This window comes from Bombus vancouverensis, chromosome 15 (genome assembly GCF_051014615.1).
Source record: "Bombus vancouverensis nearcticus chromosome 15, iyBomVanc1_principal, whole genome shotgun sequence".
Taxonomy (NCBI): Eukaryota; Metazoa; Arthropoda; class Insecta; order Hymenoptera; family Apidae; genus Bombus; species Bombus vancouverensis.
This window is the reverse complement of record NC_134925.1, coordinates 2,382,355-2,403,859: the sequence shown is the minus strand read 5'-3', so window position 1 is coordinate 2,403,859 and position 21,505 is coordinate 2,382,355. Positions and strand designations below refer to the sequence as shown.

At 35.3% G+C, this 21,505-nt stretch overlaps 5 protein-coding genes across 6 annotated transcripts in view; 1 reads left to right on the top strand and 4 right to left on the bottom strand.

The window, feature by feature from the left end:
* snu (ABC-type transporter snustorr) overlaps window positions 1-7,295 on the top strand; it is a 51,193-nt gene extending 43,898 nt beyond the window's left edge. For both annotated transcript variants that reach the window (XM_033347629.2, XM_033347630.2), the window contains 10 exons: window positions 1,183-1,276; window positions 2,902-3,069; window positions 3,222-3,356; window positions 3,454-3,599; window positions 3,692-3,899; window positions 3,991-4,168; window positions 4,383-4,569; window positions 4,641-4,906; window positions 5,304-5,390; window positions 6,054-7,295. In XM_033347629.2, coding sequence (XP_033203520.1) covers window positions 1,183-1,276; window positions 2,902-3,069; window positions 3,222-3,356; window positions 3,454-3,599; window positions 3,692-3,899; window positions 3,991-4,168; window positions 4,383-4,569; window positions 4,641-4,906; window positions 5,304-5,390; window positions 6,054-6,268 — 1,684 coding nt within the window. In that variant the 3' untranslated portion in view covers window positions 6,269-7,295. The remainder of the gene's footprint in view (window positions 1-1,182; window positions 1,277-2,901; window positions 3,070-3,221; window positions 3,357-3,453; window positions 3,600-3,691; window positions 3,900-3,990; window positions 4,169-4,382; window positions 4,570-4,640; window positions 4,907-5,303; window positions 5,391-6,053) is intronic.
* LOC117164508 (retinol-binding protein pinta) lies at window positions 7,284-9,353 on the bottom strand. The gene is made up of 5 exons (XM_033347635.2): window positions 9,009-9,353; window positions 8,757-8,916; window positions 8,095-8,200; window positions 7,531-7,900; window positions 7,284-7,452 (listed from the first exon to the last, which is right to left on the bottom strand). The coding sequence occupies exons 1-5, from the start codon at window positions 9,160-9,162 to the stop codon at window positions 7,373-7,375; spliced, it is 870 nt and encodes a 289-aa protein (XP_033203526.1). The 5' UTR covers window positions 9,163-9,353; the 3' UTR covers window positions 7,284-7,372.
* A 307-nt stretch (window positions 9,354-9,660) lies between these two features.
* Window positions 9,661-12,282, bottom strand: LOC117164350 (uncharacterized). Its single transcript, XM_033347304.2, has 4 exons — window positions 11,734-12,282; window positions 10,802-10,945; window positions 10,021-10,473; window positions 9,661-9,928 (listed from the first exon to the last, which is right to left on the bottom strand). The coding sequence occupies exons 1-4, from the start codon at window positions 11,749-11,751 to the stop codon at window positions 9,854-9,856; spliced, it is 690 nt and encodes a 229-aa protein (XP_033203195.1). The 5' UTR covers window positions 11,752-12,282; the 3' UTR covers window positions 9,661-9,853.
* Window positions 12,283-12,797: 515 nt separating this feature from the next.
* Window positions 12,798-14,237, bottom strand: LOC117164512 (uncharacterized). Its single transcript, XM_076625074.1, has 6 exons — window positions 14,178-14,237; window positions 13,844-13,967; window positions 13,651-13,769; window positions 13,445-13,579; window positions 12,970-13,362; window positions 12,798-12,863 (listed from the first exon to the last, which is right to left on the bottom strand). The coding sequence occupies exons 1-6, from the start codon at window positions 14,235-14,237 to the stop codon at window positions 12,798-12,800; spliced, it is 897 nt and encodes a 298-aa protein (XP_076481189.1).
* Window positions 14,238-14,288: 51 nt separating this feature from the next.
* Window positions 14,289-21,443, bottom strand: LOC143303688 (uncharacterized). The gene is made up of 3 exons (XM_076625072.1): window positions 21,330-21,443; window positions 14,759-14,973; window positions 14,289-14,696 (listed from the first exon to the last, which is right to left on the bottom strand). Exons 1-3 carry the CDS (start codon window positions 21,441-21,443, stop codon window positions 14,294-14,296), a joined length of 732 nt encoding a protein of 243 aa, XP_076481187.1. The 3' UTR covers window positions 14,289-14,293.
* Between the last annotated feature and the right edge of the window lie 62 nt (window positions 21,444-21,505).

Genomic DNA, 21,505 nt, shown 5'->3' with positions numbered 1-21,505 from the left:
GATGCGTCGTTCAACTACCTCGTTTAGAGAAAAAGACCTCGGCCAACTACCGTGAACGTTGGCGTTGCTCGCATCTTCCGATAGTTCCGTCCAATCTGCCTGTTCTTTTTCCAGTAGAACAGCAAACGACGACAAATAGAAGGACTAATTAGCGGCGAGAAAGTTCGCAAAGCGATTATGCTCGGCTGCAAGGCGAATGTGGTTTCCCTGGATCAACAGGAATACTCGTCATCACTGGCATTTACGAGCTCTTCGCGATCGTTTCTCGAAATTCAAGCGCTCGTGTGTAACGAACGACAGAGAAGAGATCCTCTTCCGCGCTTTCTCATAGGAACGTAGTAGCTTGATTAATCGGCGAATTAGTTCTCTCTCTCTGGTGGCTTGCTAAAACGTACGCTGAAATTTAGTCCAACTCACCGAAAGTTTCCTTTGCTTGTCCGATGAAGCGAACGTCGATCATTTTCTAACGTAACATAATGGAACGAAGAAAAGCGAATAACGATGTAATTGCGATTAGATAAAGTAATTATCAAACGATTGCTTATAGTCGTAATTAAATAAACTATCGGATAATTGCTTGTATTTGTAAATGGATAAACTAATTATCAGATAATTAATTAACGCTCCGATTTTTAATTGCGAATATCCTCCGGCAACTGCAACTTATTCTCATCGTACTTCGACTTGCAAGTTCTTAAGTGTCCGATTTTAAATACTGCAATGACGTGTAAATAATAATATTAAAGTCATTCGAGACGATCTTATTTATTCATCTCAGAAGTAATATAATTTTGATCGCGATATTTATGTTAATTATATTTGAGTAATGTGTGGAATTTTTGAGAACATTCATGGGGGGGTGTAAACCGAATTTCTGCGTTCACAGGTCTCACAGTACTCACTGAGGAGTATTATTATTATTATTTTTTATTCGTAAACAATTACCGATAACGACCCAAAAATATATTTGGAGTAGAGCGTTGCACATCGGTGGTACTTGAGAGACACACTTGGAGCGTTAAGTGTTAATTGATATTCTTCTGATAGCAGAAGAGCGCAGAAGTTGGTTTTTAGAAAATAGCTTCCGCCATTAAGATCCTATAAAACGAATCGATCGCTAATTCCTTTGTATTCATGTCACGTATTATGATTCTTGCGACTACTACGTGTTCTCTCTTACAGCATCTGGAACCACTTGGTCCAAATCACGAAGGATGGTTTCAAGACCGTCATCATAACCACACACTACATCGAGGAGGCCCGACAGGCACACACTGTACGTCAAAACTTACGTAATACGATCGTTGCTACGTAATAAAAATATTCGGAGCACAATATCGGTGCATACGTGGGAATACAAATCGCAATGCAACTGGAGTCGTTGCCAAACAAAATCGTCCGACGATTACGATAATGATCGCATATTAAAATTGCGCAGTCTTCTGGTTTCCTTTCGACGATCTTTAAGCGACGACATTTTTAAGTGAAAAAAAGGAGAGAGGAAAATTTTGCAGAAACCTAAACTAGTAAAATTGTATAAATTTCTGCTACAAATTATTAGAAATCGAGCAAATTGTGTTAATTGATATGGGTTTGGGGTTATCAATTAATCGATCCACGCAGATTCTCCAATATATTTTTCCGCCTCGTACAACACGTCTGAACACACAGAATACACTCGGTCAATTAATACGTGGTCGACTTCTAAGACAAAAGAGCGTCGTTAGAAGTCGTACCAACTTAGCTTGTAGTAACTAGCGATCATGCCAACCTAACATTTCTCAACAAATTGAAGGGAAAGAAGAAACTCGCGGAAAGCGGGAAAGATGCTTTGGAAACTTGAGAGTGTAATTTGAAATTAATTTCCGCAAAATTCTTGTACGTTGAATTTTATAGTTGGCGCTTTATAGCTCGTGTATTCTTAAAAAATTTCGCAATTATTTCTATAAGGATAAAGAAAAGATTGACGTAGTACGATGTCTACCCAATGGCTACTTAATTAATAGCTTAATTAATAGCCGATTCGTTTGAACATTATGTAAATTAAAAGCCTATTTGCTTTTGACATCCTTTGATCGCTAATTCTCGGCATCGTTAAAAAATCTCGTATTACATTTTCAAACAGATAGCTACATCACTTCGTTTATAATTTATGCAAAGAAGAAATATCCATCAAGATTTGCCAAAGTTCAATATAAAATATCCTATTCCCGCTGTTCGAATAAAGAATTTCAATGAAATCATTTGCAATGATAATTATAGCAAGTCCTAAGACTTTTGTCGCTGTTTTACGTAACTCTCTTTGGCTTCACCTTAAAACAAAATTCAATCGACGCGCTGCAATTACCAAGTATAAAATATAATAAATAAAAATAGACTTTCGGTTTGGTTCGGGGCGAGGGTAATACGCGGACAAAGAGCTTTGTGGAAAATGGGAAGTGCGAAGGGAAAAAGGAGAAGGAAGCACAAAGTGACGCGAAGAAGGGAAAATAAAGGATGAGAATACGAGGAAAAAGTGAAAGAAAAGCGAAAAGAAGTCAGGAACGAGAGAGAGGTAAGAATTAGAAAAACTAGAGGAGAAGAGGTTGGGAAGGCAAAAGCGCGGCAAATAAAGTAAGAAAAAGACAGATGGCGTTAAACAGAGTAAGACCAAGGAACGCGGGTAAAGCGGGAGATAAGGCAGATTTCAAAAACACATTGGATAATAAATAAAAATAACAATGATCGGTTGATAAATCGTACGTTACAAATTTTGTACATTTTTGCATATTCGAATTTTCTGAGAATGCACAGACTCTGTTATTAAAGATTGCAAACGACTTATGCATTTCGAGGAAATTCGACTTTGTTCGAAGAGGAGGCAAAGTCATACAAGTATCTGTAAAAATTCTCTGTCAACAGATCGGATTGATGAGGAGCGGTCGCTTGCTAGCCGAGGAATCACCCAGGGCTCTCCTCACAATGTTCAACTGCACTTCTCTCGAAGAAGCTTTCCTGAAACTATCGCGACAGGAAGGACAGAACAGCCAACCACCAGCAGAATTAAATATTACGAATAATATTAGTCTGGTAAGAAAAACGAGATCGTACGTTACTAAAATATTACTCATGACATCACCTAAAATATTTGCTATACGAAAAAAGATATTATATTTCTTAAAACAAAGACCTTAAAATTTCACGGAAAACGCAAAGAATTAATCTTGACCACGTATTTGCAGGCATCTCTGAACTGGGGCAAGAAGAACGAGCCGGTGTACGTGACGGAAGAGTCAGGCGTCGTTGGCTTAAACTTCCACCAAAGTAAAGAGGTCCTCATTCATGACTCGACGAATGGTATCGGAAACCACTACGATGTAAGAGCACTTCTGCTTGTCTGAAGTATCTACGATATTTGAAGCAAATCTCTAGAACTTCCTTGAATCGCGTGTCTTCTTTTTTTCTATGAAATAGATAAACGGAAGGCCGCTATCCGCAATGAAGAACTCGTCGTTTATTAACGATTGCTCTGACATAAGGGAGTGCTACGGTATAACGAACAGTGGCAAAATGAAAGCGTTATTGCAGAAGAACTTTTTGCGTATGTGGAGAAATGTGGGGTAAGTTTTTCTTGCGTTACATGGGATAAAGACAACGCTATATTCTGCTCTTTGTTAGATGAAGATAATAAAACTGTCTTTTATATTCACAGAGTGATGCTGTTCATTTTTGCGCTGCCAGTAATGCAAGTAGTCCTATTTTGTTTAGCAATTGGTAGGGATCCAAAAGATTTGAAAATAGCGATAGTTAATCACGAAATGGTCTATGGAAACGAATCTTGTCCGACAACGGAGGATTGTAACTTTTCGCATCTTAGTTGTCGATATCTAAAATTTCTGGACGAAGATATGATAACTATAGTAAGATACATATATATATGTATATATATATAATAGAGAGTGACTTTGTAGCTTTAATTTGCAGTTACTAAAAGGAACATTTATATTTTAGAAATATTATCCTGATCCGGAATCAGCCAGAGATGCAGTTCGCGATGGAGACGCTTGGGGAACTCTGTATTTTACAGAGAACTTCACCGACGCTCTTGTTGCGAGAATGGCCTTGGGAAGAGAAGCTGACGAGGAGACGTTAGATCAAAGCGAGATCAGAGTCTGGCTGGATATGTCCAGTAAGTTTTCGAGTCATTAGAACAATATGCAGCACTATTCGTGTTTCAAGAGCTATATTTTATATCAATGTGAATTTAGTATTAATCACAATTCTCTTGAATATATCGCTTCTGAAATACAAAATGAAAAATATAGCTAGCCGGAAACTTTTGCATATCGCTCTGTTTCCCCAAATTTTAAGACGTAACCAATTACTACGATTTATTATTGCAGATCAACAAATAGGTTTGATGTTAGCCAGAGAATTTCAATATTCGTACAGAGACTTTGCCCAAGATCTTCTATCAGCCTGCAAACAGAACACAAAGCTAGGCGACGTACCGATTCAGTTTAAGGATCCAATTTATGGCTCTAAAGAGCCCAGTTTCACCGATTTCGTAGCACCAGGAGTAATTTTAACGTGAGTAAAAATCAATATACCTCGTTGTTAATTTTATCATGAAGATCATCGTCAGAATGCTTTTCTTGCAGTATTGTCTTCTTCTTGGCTGTGGCTCTCACTTCTTCTGTTTTGATCATCGAGAGAATGGAGGGTCTTTTGGATAGAAGCTGGGTAGCTGGAGTTACACCGGCAGAGGTTCTTTTCTCTCATGTGATTACACAATTCGTGGTGATGTGCGGACAAACTGCATTGGTACTCATCTTCATGCTCGCTGTCTTTGATGTTGAATGTCAAGGACAACTCGGCTGGGTGATCGTATTGACGATTCTTCAGGGCCTTTGTGGCATGTGCTTCGGTAAGTTCAAAATCCATAATTGATTCTTGAAATTTCTGTGTACAACGATCAACCATAACAAGAGCTGAATTAATGCTGACTCATTTCATTCCAAGATTTATTACTTTCTACAAGTATTATATTATTAAAATAAAATATTCGATATTTATGACAATGAATTACTAGACGAGGGTTAAAGATAAATTTGTACAAATTTTGTTCGCTATTTGCTCAAATAAAAGTAAGTTTATACAACCTAGCCTGAGAGGATTATTCACATCCTAAAATCGTTCTTGTATTTCATTTTCTATTTCAATATCGTCTGTCTGACGAAACATATTGATCGACTTTTCCTTAAGATAAGTTAACGGAACAAATTAGAGGAAAGACTCATTTATGTTTTTCTTCTTGTTTCTAGGGTTTGTAATTTCAGCGATTTGCGAACTTGAAAGGAATGCAATCCAGCTGGCTTTGGGTAGTTTCTATCCAACGCTTCTATTAAGCGGTACGTATGTTATATAAATTGAAAGCATGTAATGCACAAGATAAAAACAAGTAAAGTAAAAAGATATAGTCAATGATGCAATGAAATGTTTGTTTCGAACTGCGGAACCTCTTGTCACAGTGAAAAGCATAACATTTCCGTTAGAAAATTTCTTAATGTAAAAAACACACGAATTTAGCAACGATCATTGTGATCAAGTGTCAGCTAGTAAAAGTGAAAGTTATTCGCATTCTTAATTATGTTCCACTTGAAGATGCTCGGTTCGTACATTTAAGAAACATACAGTTGCGCGACATTAACCCAACCGAGAATATTATTGTAATATATAAGAATAATCAACGTATGTTGGACTTTGACTGTCCAATAATTAAAGATTAATTCACCGTTACTAGACTGCGAATATTTGTGCAAATTCATATTTCTATGTTATATAATAGAAAATAGATCCTTGCTAGAAAATTGATATACCTACTAAATATTGCGAGCACTATAATTTAAATATTTATACATCTTCATGCATTCTGTTTGTATTTGGAACTTCGAAATTTCCATGCATAAACATCCACAGTTTATTCATTCCAAGAAACTACTTCCCTTATATTTACCATCGTATCAATTAATTTACATCCAATATGTAATGTTGATTTATTTGCCGAATTTTAGGTGTGATTTGGCCGATAGAAGGTATGCCGAAGTTGCTTCGAGTCCTAGCTCAGTGTCTTCCACTGACAATGGCAACGACATCATTACGTGCAATGCTGACACGTGGCTGGTCCATGTCGGAATCGGATGTTTATTTCGGCTTCATCGCAACCATCGTCTGGATAGTTCTCTTCCTCACGATAAGCATAGTGGTACTGAGGCTCAAGCGCGGATAAGACTTGATCGTAGCATTTTCATATCGTTATTACCACGTGAAAGAGAGAAATCAAGCTAACGACACGTTGGTTCGACTCGAGCAACCACAGTCAGCCATCGCGTCGGTGGAAACTCGAAGCGAGGAAAGATCACTTCAACAGCTTCCTCGAGACGATCTCGTAGTACCCTCTGTGCGTGAATCTTCAGATATATGTGATGCTATTTGTGCGCTTGGTATCTTCTACGTGTGAATCAGGAACGAATGACTGTATATCTGATCCTTAGGGATTTCTTCTCTTTTATCCTCTCTTTTTATCCTTCTTTTTTTAATTCAACGTCTGTAATATAACATTTATTCGCACGACGATGCATTTTACTATGGATATCCACAAGTATTCATCGTCTCGTTTAAATTCACCTATTAAGAGAAAATATGCTGTACAGATTGCTTGGCGATGAATGAGACGATCTTTACTTAAATCCAATACAATGTGCCCTGGTATTTGTCGTAAATTTGTTGTAAGTGGTTAAGTTAACAAATAGCAAATTAGATATAGGACAGTTTTACTTGCCCATGACTTAAATGTATGTTTTATTTATCTTCTGACGTCAAGAGGAATTGTGTAGTTAAACGGGAAACGGAGAAAGCGTTTCTCTAAGCGTGGAATGGAAATACGTTTCGTATATCACGAGAGGAATATATGAAATAATGTATAAAAGCAAACTTTGATCGAGATAATTACCGGATGGATATATATATAATTAGAATAATTAATATGCGCTAGTGTGCTTAGTGGTTCTAAGATACGAAATATGTACCATATTGTAGAATGTAAATTATAGCAATTATATTTTATACTTTATCGATCTTCTTGATTATTCGTGTTTTAGAGAAACGGTTACTTTGAATAAAATTATTCTGCAAGGAATACATAGGAAGCATGTTTTAGAACAAAAGAACAGAAGCACTGTATATTTCCGTTTTCCGTTCTCTATTTTCTGTTTAAAAATCATTTACAAAAAAAATAAAAAATATTTCAAGATGTCTATCACGTAGTTCTTTATTAACCATCTGAACAATTGCATGTGCAATCCCTCGTTATTGCAAATTAGTCTCAATCTAGTTACTTAATCAACGTCAATTTGTATTTTTCTTGCTCGGCGAACCATTCTCCGTTCTCTATAACCGTACGCTTCCAATACTCTGAAATGTAATTAAACTGGCACAATTATTATTCACCTTATCTACCTACATACGAAGACCTTATCAAATAAAATATACCACTTAATTCCTTCACTGTTCCATTCATACCGCCATATTCTTTTGGCAACATATTCACTGGCAAAGTTTCGTATAACTTTAATTTATCACGTGCATGAACATGTACTCTTTGTTTCAACTTTGTAGTCATAAAGCTTCTGAAAACGTTTAAGACTGTATTTATGAATTTGTGAGTATTGATAAAATCCAACGAGTAAATTCTAACAGGATAGCAGCCCTGCCATGCGTGAACTAGATTTTTAATAACACTCGGTGGTAATTGAAATACATGCTCATATGTAATTCCACTTATATCCAAGATAGCCGTTATACCGTGAATCGTTACGGATTCGTGGTCTCGTAAAGCTAGATCCAAAATCATCAACGATGCCTGGAAAAAGAAAAGTTATTTTATTGTTTCACAAAATAAATTAATTTTGGATTTCGTTCCTGTATACAAAGCAAAAATTTCGTTCGCGATTATACCTACGAATTTAGCAAAATTATCAAATGCAACTACTTCGTTATTTCATTTGCAAGCTGCAATTCCGCTCTACGATCACTAATATTCAATGTCTTTTATACCTTCAACATGTCTGACATTTTGTGTCTATTAGGAGAATGTGCTGCAGCACGTATTATCACAACCATTCTGCCCTCGTTATCTAATTTTCTTAAAGGCAAAAACACCCTGAAAAATTAAGCTTAAAAAGGAACAATTTTTCTTACATACAAAGTGCATTTTTTAATTATATTATGGAAATCGCACGTTAAACATGTACGTGTAAAAAATATTACAAAGAAATTACTTTAGAACGTTATACATGAACGTGTAAAAAATATTGCAAAGAAATGATTTTAGAAGTACATACATATTACATTGTTAGTAATGTTTGAAGTAAGTATGGCTGACATGCAGAATTGAAACTGAAACAATAGTCGATTTATCATACTGTTACGATTTATCATACTCAGATAAGGTATCAACATCGGCATTATACCCAACCTCGAGCTTACGAAAAGATACTCACAATTTATAACGCTAAATGTGACCAAAAAGGCTAGAGATATCGATAACATAAATATTAAGCATTGTTTTCACTATATTTAATTTTTAGAAATAGCAATATTCAAGAAAGTCGAGACGCTATTGAAATATATTAATTTCCTAGATATTATTTAAAAGTATGTAAAAATCATTAATGAAGATATATAAAAATATATTTAAATATTTTTATAGACATTACCCCAAATCAAAGAGTTCTTGCAACTCTGGTAGAAATGGATCCCTGTTGCTATACCATTCTGGAAGATTCGCCCTCTGCTTATAATAATTCCATAATTTAGATTTTGTCTTCTCGATATTAAATTTGCATGCCCTCAAGAAACGTAGAATGAAAAAATCATCTATGAAAATATAAAATGCATATTTCCTTAATAGCAAAATAATAAAAAGAAAGAGAAGTTAATGGTGAATGTTTAAAACGAATGATGAATACCAGTAGGTGCGTGTAAATCTTCATTCTCCGTTATCCATTGCCTTATTTCAGCAATTTTAATTGGTCTGGTTTCGTCTGTTTCATTCAAATTAGCCGCCATATACGCTTTCTCCTCCGTAGATAGTTGACAAGTATATTCATTTAACGTCGACATAATATTACATCAATTATTTGTCATTCGCCAGTAAAGACACCAAGAATTAGATTTTGTTTAATACTCTTTTTCGCATTTAAACAAACATCTTCAATATTAACATATATGTCACAAATAGAAGCAAGAGAGAACAAATATCGTAAATGCGCGATCTGCCGACATCGAACGTCGGTAGAGATCTAAACGATCTATAGCGCAAGTACAAAATAAATTGGAGACATCTATCGGAGTGTTTGCGATATCTGCACGTACGATTGAAAATATGTTTGTGCACTGAATCACTGATTACTGACCATTGGCCAAGGACAGGATAAATTGACATCACAGACGAAGCAAACTCGTCTGTGCCAGTAACACAGATAAGATCCGGTATGTACCATACTGAATCGGTAACATTGCATTTGACACGAAAATGGTGAAGTGAAAATAGTAATGATAATGGAGATTCATGAGACACGGAAAAGCATTATATATCACGCCTATTTTGCAACTCATCTGTAACAGAACTTTGCTTGTTGACTCAGTCCTAATAAATTTTTAAATACATTCTAAATGTCTAAAATATATACTAATCAAAATGAAGAACGTAATTTACGTTCTAATCAAAATGTATTTATTTTTGACACATCGAACTGATATAAATGTAAATGTTTTTCATGTGTATACATATACTGACATCATGTCACGAATTTTAATTATTTTTGTTTTCCCCGTTATTCTGAACCATACGCGGTTGCACCATAGTTTCCACAAGAAATATTTCTTTCTATATTACAAAAAAATTATTTTTAACAATCATAAAGTTCGATTAGCACCGATGGTAGTAGCACAGATGAAATTGTAATAGTTTAACCATACCTCGGTAATCTTAAGTAAAAGCTGCTGCAGTTGGTTGTATTTCTTTTCAAAGCTCTTGATTGGTTGTTTTTTTTCAGAATTATTCTGGAATTCTACGAGTGTCTTGTTTCGTTCCAAAAACTTTTCAACTCTTTGATAATAATCTTTCAAAAGGATCTTCAACTTCGAATATATCGAAAACAAAATATTTATGAGAGATCCATCCATTATTAACATGCGCAAAATTAACATTTCCATATTAGCGAGAATATTCCTTCGATATGCAATACTATCAAAATTGTGAAAATATTCTTCGAAGACTACAAAATCTTCCTCATTTTCATATCCTCCCATCTCTATGTCCAAATATTCCATTTCATCGGCATCTTCTATATCTTCATCATCATTATCATCCAGAACGTCACTATCGTACACTATCAAATCCTCCATATTCTCCTTTAATTGTGTCTTATACTAAATTTAAGAAGTATTCAAGGATTATTTAATAACTAGAGTATAACTAGAATAACTGCGAATATTTTTATGAATATAATTAAAAATTCATGTTTTCATGAATGGAATTAAAAAAATGGAATTTAGTTAAAGAATGGCTTATTCATTTTATTATATTATTCTTATCTTATTTATAGTAAATATTATAACAGGTACCATCTTTTATATTTTTTAATCTTCTACAAATGTACAAAAATTCGCAATTCATTAATACTATTAATACATTTTATTTCAAAGGACATCATAAACCAGTAACACGAATGCACGTTATTTTATATCTTAAACTTACTCGAGAGTAGCGATCTATAACGAATAGCATCTTCTTGTATTCGCACGAATGTCTTTTCAAACATACGTGCAATTCTTCCATTGTAAAGATATATCCTTTTCCTTCCTTTAATAATCTCTCAAGAAATGTTTCCTTCCGTAATAACTACAGACACGCAAATTGATTTTCGATGTAGAAGAATCGATAGAAAAAGATTTTATATAGGGTATCCTAGTAATAATCATGATACAATCGACAAACGATATTGCATGGCAAAATAAGTAGAAAATATAGAATAAAATTTGTTTATGTGGCACTTCATTTTCATTAAAATCGAATTTGAAAATTTATTTATAATAGTGTATAATATTCGCTTGTAGCATATGTAAATTTGGTTAATTAATTACTGGATACTAGTAAACAATTAACAAAAGATTATTCCATATGCTGAAACAAGTAAGAAATGTAGAATAAAATTTTTCCATCTAAGATATCGTTTTTAAAAAACTACATTTGAACAGGTTTAGTTAAGAATACATAAATTAAATAATATCATAGTGATACATAATATTATTATATTATAACTTAAGTTATCATAGTCTGAGCTAATTATCATTGCATGATAGATTGTACGCACGCAAATTACAATAATGAAAAAAGAAGTTAAGAATTTATCTGGTACACGTGTACTTGATAAATTTTCAAAGTTGATTTTGATTTGATTTTTTCAAATTCTCACACGCAGAATAACCTCATGTCGATTATTTATTCTTGTCCAACGAGGAACAGGTCAAATCAGAGTATACTTGATAAATTTTCAAATTCGATTTTCTTAAAAACGGTGGGCCGTGAAGATAACTTATCCTATATTTCCGACGTGTTTTCCACATAAAATTACTCCCTCGCCTATTATACCATGATATACTGTGACAGTCTGTATATAGCGTACTTACTACCTTTTTACTTGTCATTGTAACAAGTAAGATATGGCAACTTTCGTTAATATTCTTAGACACCAGCGCTAAGTGCACACAGTTTTTATCCTAGAGTCAAATATTTTATAAAACTAAACAAAACCCAAATTCCATTGTAAGCTTTTTATATTACACTTGAACTGAAAGTAACTTAAACATATACAAAACAAGATTTCGATTTTCTCAGAATGTTTCATACACTATTCACAACTGAAACAATTGACAACTAATAAAATCTATCTTCGTCTGCTGTCGAACGGTTAACTGAATTTCTGTTTACAATTTTGTAACGTGACACTAACAGTCGGATAAGACGATTTGGCCAACAACGGTCCACGAATATGAAGATCAAACCGATGTTAGTAAAGTGTCTTAGTTCCTTTTCCTATTACTCGTAAGTTAATCCTCTAAACATAGTAAATTTTTCTGTCGTATAGAAATTGGTTAATTTATATGATCAGATTAATCTTAGAATTTATAATCTTAAGAAACATTGTGATGCCTAGTGATTATATGTACATAACAACGTGTAATCAATTGTATTTGAATAGAAATGTATCGAAACGGTTAATATACACGTGATTATTAAATTTTAGACTATGTACTGAATTGATTATGATAGTTTTAATTGATATAATCTGTATATAAAAAATAAAACTTATAGATCAAGTCGAAGACAAATAGATATTAAATTGATTTTAGTAGTACTTGTTAAATTATGCGTAATGTGCCATTAAAGTAAATGATTATAAATTACCTTCTGTACGGAAAATTTCCTAATATGGTGTAATTTTCACAATATCGATGAAAATCTGATGGTTACCGTAAACAGTGACTTTTAACCGACAAAAATGAGTTTGTTTCTGTCGGTATGTATCACTGACGTAGTTCAATATGATATCGATAGATGGTATTCGTTCATTTTGGCGGTAAATTACCGCTTTCGTTTTAAATTCGAAGTAAAGTTTAAATTTACTAAAAAATGCGTTTATTGATTTATTAAATATTAGTACTTATTGCTAAGAAGATAATATTTTTGTTAGCTACAGATTAGTACTAGTGCACGTCCCTTTATTGTCAAGTCGTGCTTTCTTCCTTTTCTCTGTTTCCTAATATGGAAGTTTAAAAAATTTATAAAACATTCAAAAAGATAAATTTTTGAAAATAATAACAATATTAATTACAAAATATTTGAATTTAGAATGAAAAATTTACCTCTGTTTTACGCAATATTTCTCGTTGAAACTTGTTAAACTTGCGCCGAATCATATCGAACGATTTTTTCTCAGATTTTAGTAATGCTTTCATCGATTTATCAGTATAATGCAATAAATAGGCATTTCTTTCACTATAGTCTCGAAAACCGGATTCCAATTTCGATTTCATTTCAAGATGTTGATTGGATAACGTGACAATTTCACGACGAGCTTGATCGACTTCTTCTTCTAAATTGATTAACACTTTTTGATAACACGAAATATCTCGCTCGATCGTTCTTTCGATTTCATATATTGTTTTGATCTCTTCTGGACTTTCTAATTTCATTATCTGTCGAATTTGCTGATGTTTGCTAAGTTTATCACGTGCATCGTCTAAATTTCTCTTTGCCTAACGAATAATTTCGAAGAATTAACCATTTCAAATCTTTGGAGAAAATTTGTTTAAACATTGATAGTAAACTGCGATATACCTGGAAATATTTATCAACCATGTTTGTAAATCTTTGTCGAACAACGGCAAGAGTCCTTTCGTTTCTGTCAAATATTTCCTTCATTTTTGCATATTTTAGTTCCTCTTTTAAGAAAGAGTCAAATAAACGTCGAACCTTTTTTCAATATATGTAAATTAGTGACACATTCAAATGGTTCGAAGAAATGTAGTATAATAAAGTCTAACCGTCATAATATTCTCGCTATTAATTTTCAGAATTTGTTTAGACATTGCTGAATGTTTGTATTCCAGACTTTTGTCGGGAGAGAGTACATCTGCGTAGGGGCCTAAAGTCACGCCTATCGCTATTCAACGTTAAATTTTAATTTTCTTAGGAATATTCTTTAAAATTATATTAGCCGAGTAAGTGTTGGCTTACTAGATTTATCTAAACTACCAACTCTTTCTTCTAACTTTTTCGTATCTTCTTCAGTTTTAAAATCTTCTGCGGAACTCCTAACTCGTTTCCGTTTACTGACTTCATCTTCCGATAATTCAATTTCCTGTAAGTATTTCAATATACATAGCACGGATGAGCTATAAAAAAAAAATTTATTAATAGACTACGGATTTGAAATTTGAAAAAGTGTGAAGATGCGCACATCATGTTTTTGTGTGTTTGTCGTGTCGTGTGTTTTCATTTCTTTAGTTATATTTAAAAACTATAAATTGTTGCATAAATATTGGCAATCTCATTAATCTCATAATCAAACCTTAGGTAGACTTTCTGCTGAGGTAGCTTCCGCTATACTTTTCACTAAACCCTCGTACATCTCCTTTAACTTGTCAACTTCAACTTCCTTGACGCTTAATCTAACAATTCAATCATTTAGAAATCGAACCGAAAATTATCCCATAGATAACACAGATCATGCAACCTGTTATATAGATCCTTGATATTCTTTAGCAATACTTGAGCCTGAGACACACTAAACAACGTAAAATCCGAAATCTTGCCGTTTAAAAATAGAAGAATACTCCGATTGATCTGTTCCATCCGGGCCTTCGAGATATTCATGAATGCTTCTTGATGCAGAAGCATATCGTTCAACATCAGTTCCTTCTTCAACGCATTAACGTCCTCTCGGAGCCTATGCACTATCAAATCTGATTGATGTTTAATATCTTCTTTTATCCTGACCGGTTTTAATCTTGCAATTTTAGCAGTGAATTTTAAAGTCGACAATGTGATGTCAAGATCCTCTCTTGTGATCCGAATGTGAGATATCAACCTATTTTAATTACATTATATACCGCGGCTTGAAATTTATGATACAAATGAAATTTTCATTACCGAATTATGGAAGAGACCAAAAGAGTATTTCCCAAAATCTTCAGCAAATTACTGGAGCGTATTACGTTAACGACGGATGATCTTGATCTTCCTACATACGAAAAGAATTGCTCGAGCTCAGTCTTCATTAAATTCGCCACACCTATATCCACGGCCGGTTTCCCACAATTATTTCTTCCCACTGTTCCTGTGCCAGCTGCTTCCACGATATGTACCTAACGTTTTAATTAAATTCCTAATTAATCATTAAAGACTATCGTCAGATTAAAAGTTTACGTCGTGCGAAAATTTTATCTCAATACTACAGGATAATTGGATTCGATCGAACTTATTGATATCTAAAATGAAAAAATGCAAATGTAGTGAAATTTCATCGATAATATCGCGATTTCCTTCTACGATGACTTTCGAAGCTTAAAGCGAGATTAACGAGCAAACGTTTCAAGTTCTACGATTCTCAATGCCTCAATTCGTAAAGTTTGTAGACGGATCACGAGTCGAACAATTACTTTGGCTGTGGTTACAATGCCCCAGGATGTAATTAGGCTCGTGTTAGACACGTGAAAGGTAATCACAGACGTGGCTAAATGAGACGCCGGATAAGCCGATTCTTTCGCAATCGATCTTCTGACTTCCCCTTCGAAAATTCTCTTCAAACCTTCTTTTTCGTTATCCATGCACACCACGGAGATATCCTGGAATTTTTCTCACTAAAATTCTATCGGACGTCTCGTCGCATTTTTTCGTAAAATATTTTATAACACCTTGAAGGGTTCTCGATCGTTTATCTTGACTTTATTGTTATCCGTGTCAGAGACCAGTAAATCTCTCGCCTCTTTCCCGTACAACTCGACAAAGCTGACACGGTACTCTATCTTGCTGACTTCCGTTCTGTTCGCTTTTTCAGCGAACATTCGGGACAGAAGTCGAGTGACCAGGCCTCTGTGCTGAGAAAACGAATGTCATCACTGTGTTTGCACAATTGATGAACTCATAGCAAAAACGGTCCTCGTCTAGATTTCTCTTCTTCGGGAAAGAGAAAGAATATTCTAGGATCTTTAATTTCTTTCTTTTAAATTCGTCATATTTAAAATTACGTAAAGTCATGAACTTTGAGAAGAATTGTTTTTGTTAAGAGCTCCTTAAAATCGAAAATACAAAATATTCGACATAATCGTACTTCCCAGTTGTTTCTCAGACCGCTCATGGTGAAACTCTTTCCTGAACCACTTTGTCCGTAGCCCATCAAAATACAGCTCACTCCGTCTAAAATTCTGAAATTCCGGTTCTTCGACTATATATTATATATACTTCCTATTTATAATCGATACCGTTTAAGACTTCCGTTGTTTGAAAAATTATTAACTCGATGATCTATAACGGAAGTCTCGAACAGCACTAACCAGAAGGTAACACAGTGACTCGTGAAAGTGTTGGAACACTAACGGAAACATTATTTTAACGAATCATGTATCTTATATGTCAATCAAATTCGAAGATGGTATCCCACTGGGGGTAGCCATCCACATGTTATATTACTATATCACTAAGCTATAATATTTTACCAAATGTCCTACTGGACAAATTGTAAAATGTAAATAAATAAATAAAAAAAAAAAATGTATCTTATATAAAAGACTTTTATGACACGTATACATGATACGACTATCATGATCATCAAACTAGTAATTTATATGCAATTTCATACTTTTTTTTGAAAGATAATTACAAAAATGGTGTTTAAGTAGAAGGTTGTTTTGCTTATTAAATATGTCGGAGATGAAAGAACATCGGGATTTCCCGTCCGGAATGTTGGAAAAAACCCCAATACCCTAGTCCAGACTTTTACTATAGCTGCACTTAAGTAATAAAAATAAGAAATAGTTTTAATGTTCCAATCTGACTTTATGACGATGGGTTCGGGCTCGAAGTGACATAGCGGGTCACTAGACGTAGCCACGGTCACGGGAGGGACGTGTACCTGACAGAGGTATGAAATGATTATATGGCTCTCCTTAAAAATAAAGTGTATTTTCGCGAGGAGAGACGTCAACCGGAGTCGTAAATTCCCGTTACGATTATAGCAATCGACACCACGAGTTGATCGATCCCCTGATTTCGGTTAAGATAATAGGGGTGATTCAGTTAGTATAACACTGTGATTCACAGAATTATAAGTTTTTATTTCCAACAGTCAATTTATACTGTTGAGTAGATATAATTCCTAGATGACAACTTGTCGCCCGAAGGTAAGATAAATATGCACGCTAGAGCAAGGCTCTTATAATTTAACTTCGTATGTTAGTGGATGTAGCACTAGAGGACACTTAATAGAGGAAGTGAGTGTTCGTGCTTAGACTTAGACGTCAGGCGTTAGATTTGTACTTAGTTGTTGACTTTTCTAGCGGTGTAGAAGAATTAAAGTTGAGTGACGATGCTGTGTCGGAGGAAAGCTAGCGATGGGTGTGTCTATCGCACGGGACCATCGGATTTGATCATGACATTTTTGATCAGGAAGTGAGGGCAGTATACATTGCTTCTGATTGAATAAACCAGGGTTGGTGGATTAGGAAGGTCTTGGCCGCCCTCGATAGAAAGTTGATAGTAGGAAGCATCCAAACCTGCCCCCAGGTCACCATCAACAATGCAACAGTTCCTAGCAGGGACTCAGTCCGATACCTGGGCATGACCCTGGACAGGAGACTAACGTGGAAGAAACACGTCTCAGATAAAACGAAGCAACTAAAGGACAAACTAAAAAAACTCTATTGGCTCACGGGCCGATGCTCCAAACTAAACATACAGAATAAAATTACCCTCTACAAGACCGTAATAAAACCTGTCTGGACCTACGGGATCCAACTATGGGGAACAGCAAGTAACTCCAACATCGAAATACTACAACGCTTCCAATCGAAAACGCTAAGATCCTTAATAGACGCACCTTGGTATGTTACCAACGAAACCATCCATCGCGACCTCAAGATACCCACAGTCAAAGAGGAAATAGCAAAATATAGCGACAGATATAGCAAAAGAGTCAACAAACACCGAAACCCCCTAATCACTGGACTACTTGATACGACGGACCAGATTCGCAGGCTGAAGAGGCACTACCCGCTAGACCTAAACGTTAGATTCATTTAGTTATCCAAATTAAGCATATGCACTTACTTATAATACTTATAAATTATACCTATGTATAATAAGTATTAACTTATTGTAAATAAACAGCCATGTCACTGCGCCACGCCAGAAAAATTACTGAAAATTCTCAACGCGAGAATTGATTGTAATTTCAACAAATAAATAAAAAAAAAAAAAAAAAAAGTAGGAAGCATCGTACGTGAGAAAAACTAACTTTCCCTTGTCAAACCGTAGTAGACCATAGTCTTTAGAAATGATTCGCAAGAAGATATTTGTTGGGTCTGAAGGACCTTAGCTAGCAAATTACTGGGATTTACGATGGGTCCTTAAGACTATTGAGGGTACGTCGTAAGGATAAGCGGACATCTGGTGTCCTGCTGGCCCGCAGTGTATGGCCTGGTCTAGGTAGACGGTCGCTCGACGTAACGCAAAGGTTGACCCGAGAAGTGGGGACAGGAGTATATAAGGGCAGTTTCTTTTGGACTACGGGTGAGTTAGTTTCTTAGTTGGACGAATTGCTGATTGAGTGAGTTATCGAGAAGTTACCCGAATCGAGTATTATGTTGCTACTTGTCCTCTCGTGGACCATGGATTTGTCATCGAACCTGAATTCGTTGTTACCATCATCTGGACCATTCTATCGCCATTACTCATAGCCTCTTGTAGTGTCCCCATTTGTATCAATAAACATTAGCTACATCCGCGACGGTAAAATAAGTAAAGTTCATCGAACGCCCCAAAATGCCAACTTAACTCCGATAAATATTATAAGGATTTTACCTTTTATGCGTTTTTATGAAACACACGTAATATATTCACAAAATGATTCTATGATAAGTGTCTAAATACTAAGAAGTGTCGATTTCTACATAGTGGAAGCATCAACTGGTGGATCAAGTCATCCAGGTGAGTCCATTTTACCCCGATTTTGGAGCCGATTGTTCACTAATTAAAGAATCCGTAGTCTTGAGATTTTCTGGCAAAAGAACGATTGATATAGTCGTAATGCGAGAAATGAGAAATATTTGTACATCTCAACTCTTGTCCGTTGCCGGTGTTAGTGGTTTTACATTAGAAATAAATTCGTCATGTCCTCACTGATAGTTATTTTAAAATATGATATTGCGATTGATCGTGAAATTTTAAGGCAAGGTTTTGACATAATATTACATAAAATAGCCTCGCTACGTGTAAGACAAATAATTCTGAATATTCGAATTTCTTCCTTGCTGCAATTTTTTTTAAAGCCGTCAAAGCGTTTGCCATAGAGATCCCCAGAGGTAGTCGCATGCCAGGTCTTCTGTGCCATTTGATCCTTTTTCTGGTTGTAGTGACATAAGAAACCATTTGGTAGGAGTGATCTGTACCACACTTTTCTTCATTGTATTCAACAGCGACTGGTGAGTTTAATGTTGCGAACAAACGAAACGAGAGATCATTCTTGAGATTCCTTTGAAAACACGTATGGCAGCCAACGTGTCATTCGTACGTTGTTGTTTATTTGGACGATGTTCTAATCATTGCCTACTCCATGAATCAAGCTCTAGAAACATTGTACACCGTATTAAATATCCTCGTAAATGCCGAATTTTCTTCTAATTTTTCTAAATGCTCTTTCCCAAAAACGTCGGTACTCTATTTGGGACATGTAATTCATAACGGAAAAGTCCGCCCCAATCCGGGTAAAATACAAACCTTGAGTCCTTTACCTGAACCAACGACCGTCACACAGCATAGACAGTTCATAGGTTTAGCCTTTCATTTCCGAAAATTCGTCCCTAAATCTTCGCAGGTAATGAAACCCTTGTACGCACTTACTTCCGATAATAAAAACATAACTTGGACGGATAGGCATGAAAAAAATAAGGCAAAAGGTAATTTCCGTCCAGACCGACGCGCCGGTGTTAATGGTATTTGACCCGACCTATCCGATAGAACTTCATACAGACGCTAGTTCGGATGGATATGGGGCTATTTTAATGCATAAGACGGAAGAAAAAAATAGAGTAATAGAATATTATAGTATAAGGATTAGCCCTGCGGAATCTAAGTATCATTCATATGAACTGAAGACGGTAGCAGTTGTTAAACGCTGCTAAACATTTTCGCCACTAATTACATGAAAGAGAATTTCTTGTTGTCACTGGTTGCAATTCCTTGAAGGCATCTAATAATAAGGTGAAACTTACTTACTTACAAACTTTTAATTTTGTATCGAGAAGGTAAACGAATGGCTCACGTAGATTTCTTTCCGCGGAATCCCATACACATTGATCATAATATAATTAACGAAGTCAAGGAAAAGAAATTAATCTGACCGAAATCTCAGAAGCTTGGCTTTTAACAGAATAACGTCGGGATCCACAAATTTCAGAAATCGTCACTAAATTGCAAAATGAAGAGCTCGCGGAAGATGTCGCAAATGTGTATGAATTACGATCTGGTACCCTTTATCGTAAAATACAAAGAAAAGGCAGGACTCTCTCCTTGCCCATTGTCCCAAGAGATTTTATGTAGTCCGTTATTAACCATGCGCAACAGTCAATTATGCACTTAGGTTGGGATAAGACGCTTAAGAAACTGTACGAGTATTATTGGTTCGAAGGAATGGCGAAATATGTTCGTAAATTCGTTGAGAACTGTCATGCTTGTCGAGTTTCGAAGGCTAGTTCAGGTAAAATACCAGCTGAACTACATCCTATTCCTAAGGCCAGCATACCATACCTTGGCATACAGTTCGCGTGGACCTAACGGGCAAACTAAGCAGTAAAAGTGATTCGAAATAATATGTCATTGTTTTCTTTAGTAAATTGCGTAAGGACGAATTGCTGATTGAGTTATCGAGAAGTTACCCGAATCGAGTATTACGTTGATACTCGTCCTCCCGTGGACCATGGATTTGTCATCGAACCTGAATTCGTTGTTACCATCATCTCGACCATCCTATCGCCATTACTCATAGCCTCTTGTAGTGCCCCCATTTGTACCGATAAATATTAGCTACATCCGCGACGGTAAAGTAAGTAAAGGTTCATCGAACTCCCCAAAATGTCAACTTGACTCCGACAAATATTATAAGGATTTTACCTTTTATGCGTTTTTATGAAACACACGTAATATATTCACAAAATGATTCTATGATAAGTGTCTAAATACTTTCATGAGCCGCTGTACATCTTTCTTTACTTTGGCGCGAGGTCTTCGGTTGTAACATGGTAAACCTCTTCTTGCGAAGAGTCACAAAATATTCCATCTGTTTGAAAGCACCAGTAAGTTGGTTTCTTCGAAACGGCTATTCTATTTGGTTGCATTTCTTGTAGACACCGTACGTAGACCTTCTGCATCGAGTCAGGAAGAAATTGTTCCTTTCTAATATCCAATTATCGAAGAGAATAGTCATATCTCAGGTGAGAAATTTCATTACCTTGCGTCCCATGTCGATTCTCACGCACGATTTACACGGTCTCTCAACTGGAAGAATTCTGATGAAAATCTTCATGTTTTTCTCGTTAACATTCGCATCATCGTAATCCGTCATACTCAAGAGAAAGCTATTCGTTTGAGGCTATTGCGTTACGATTATTTTGTTGATGGTGCGAA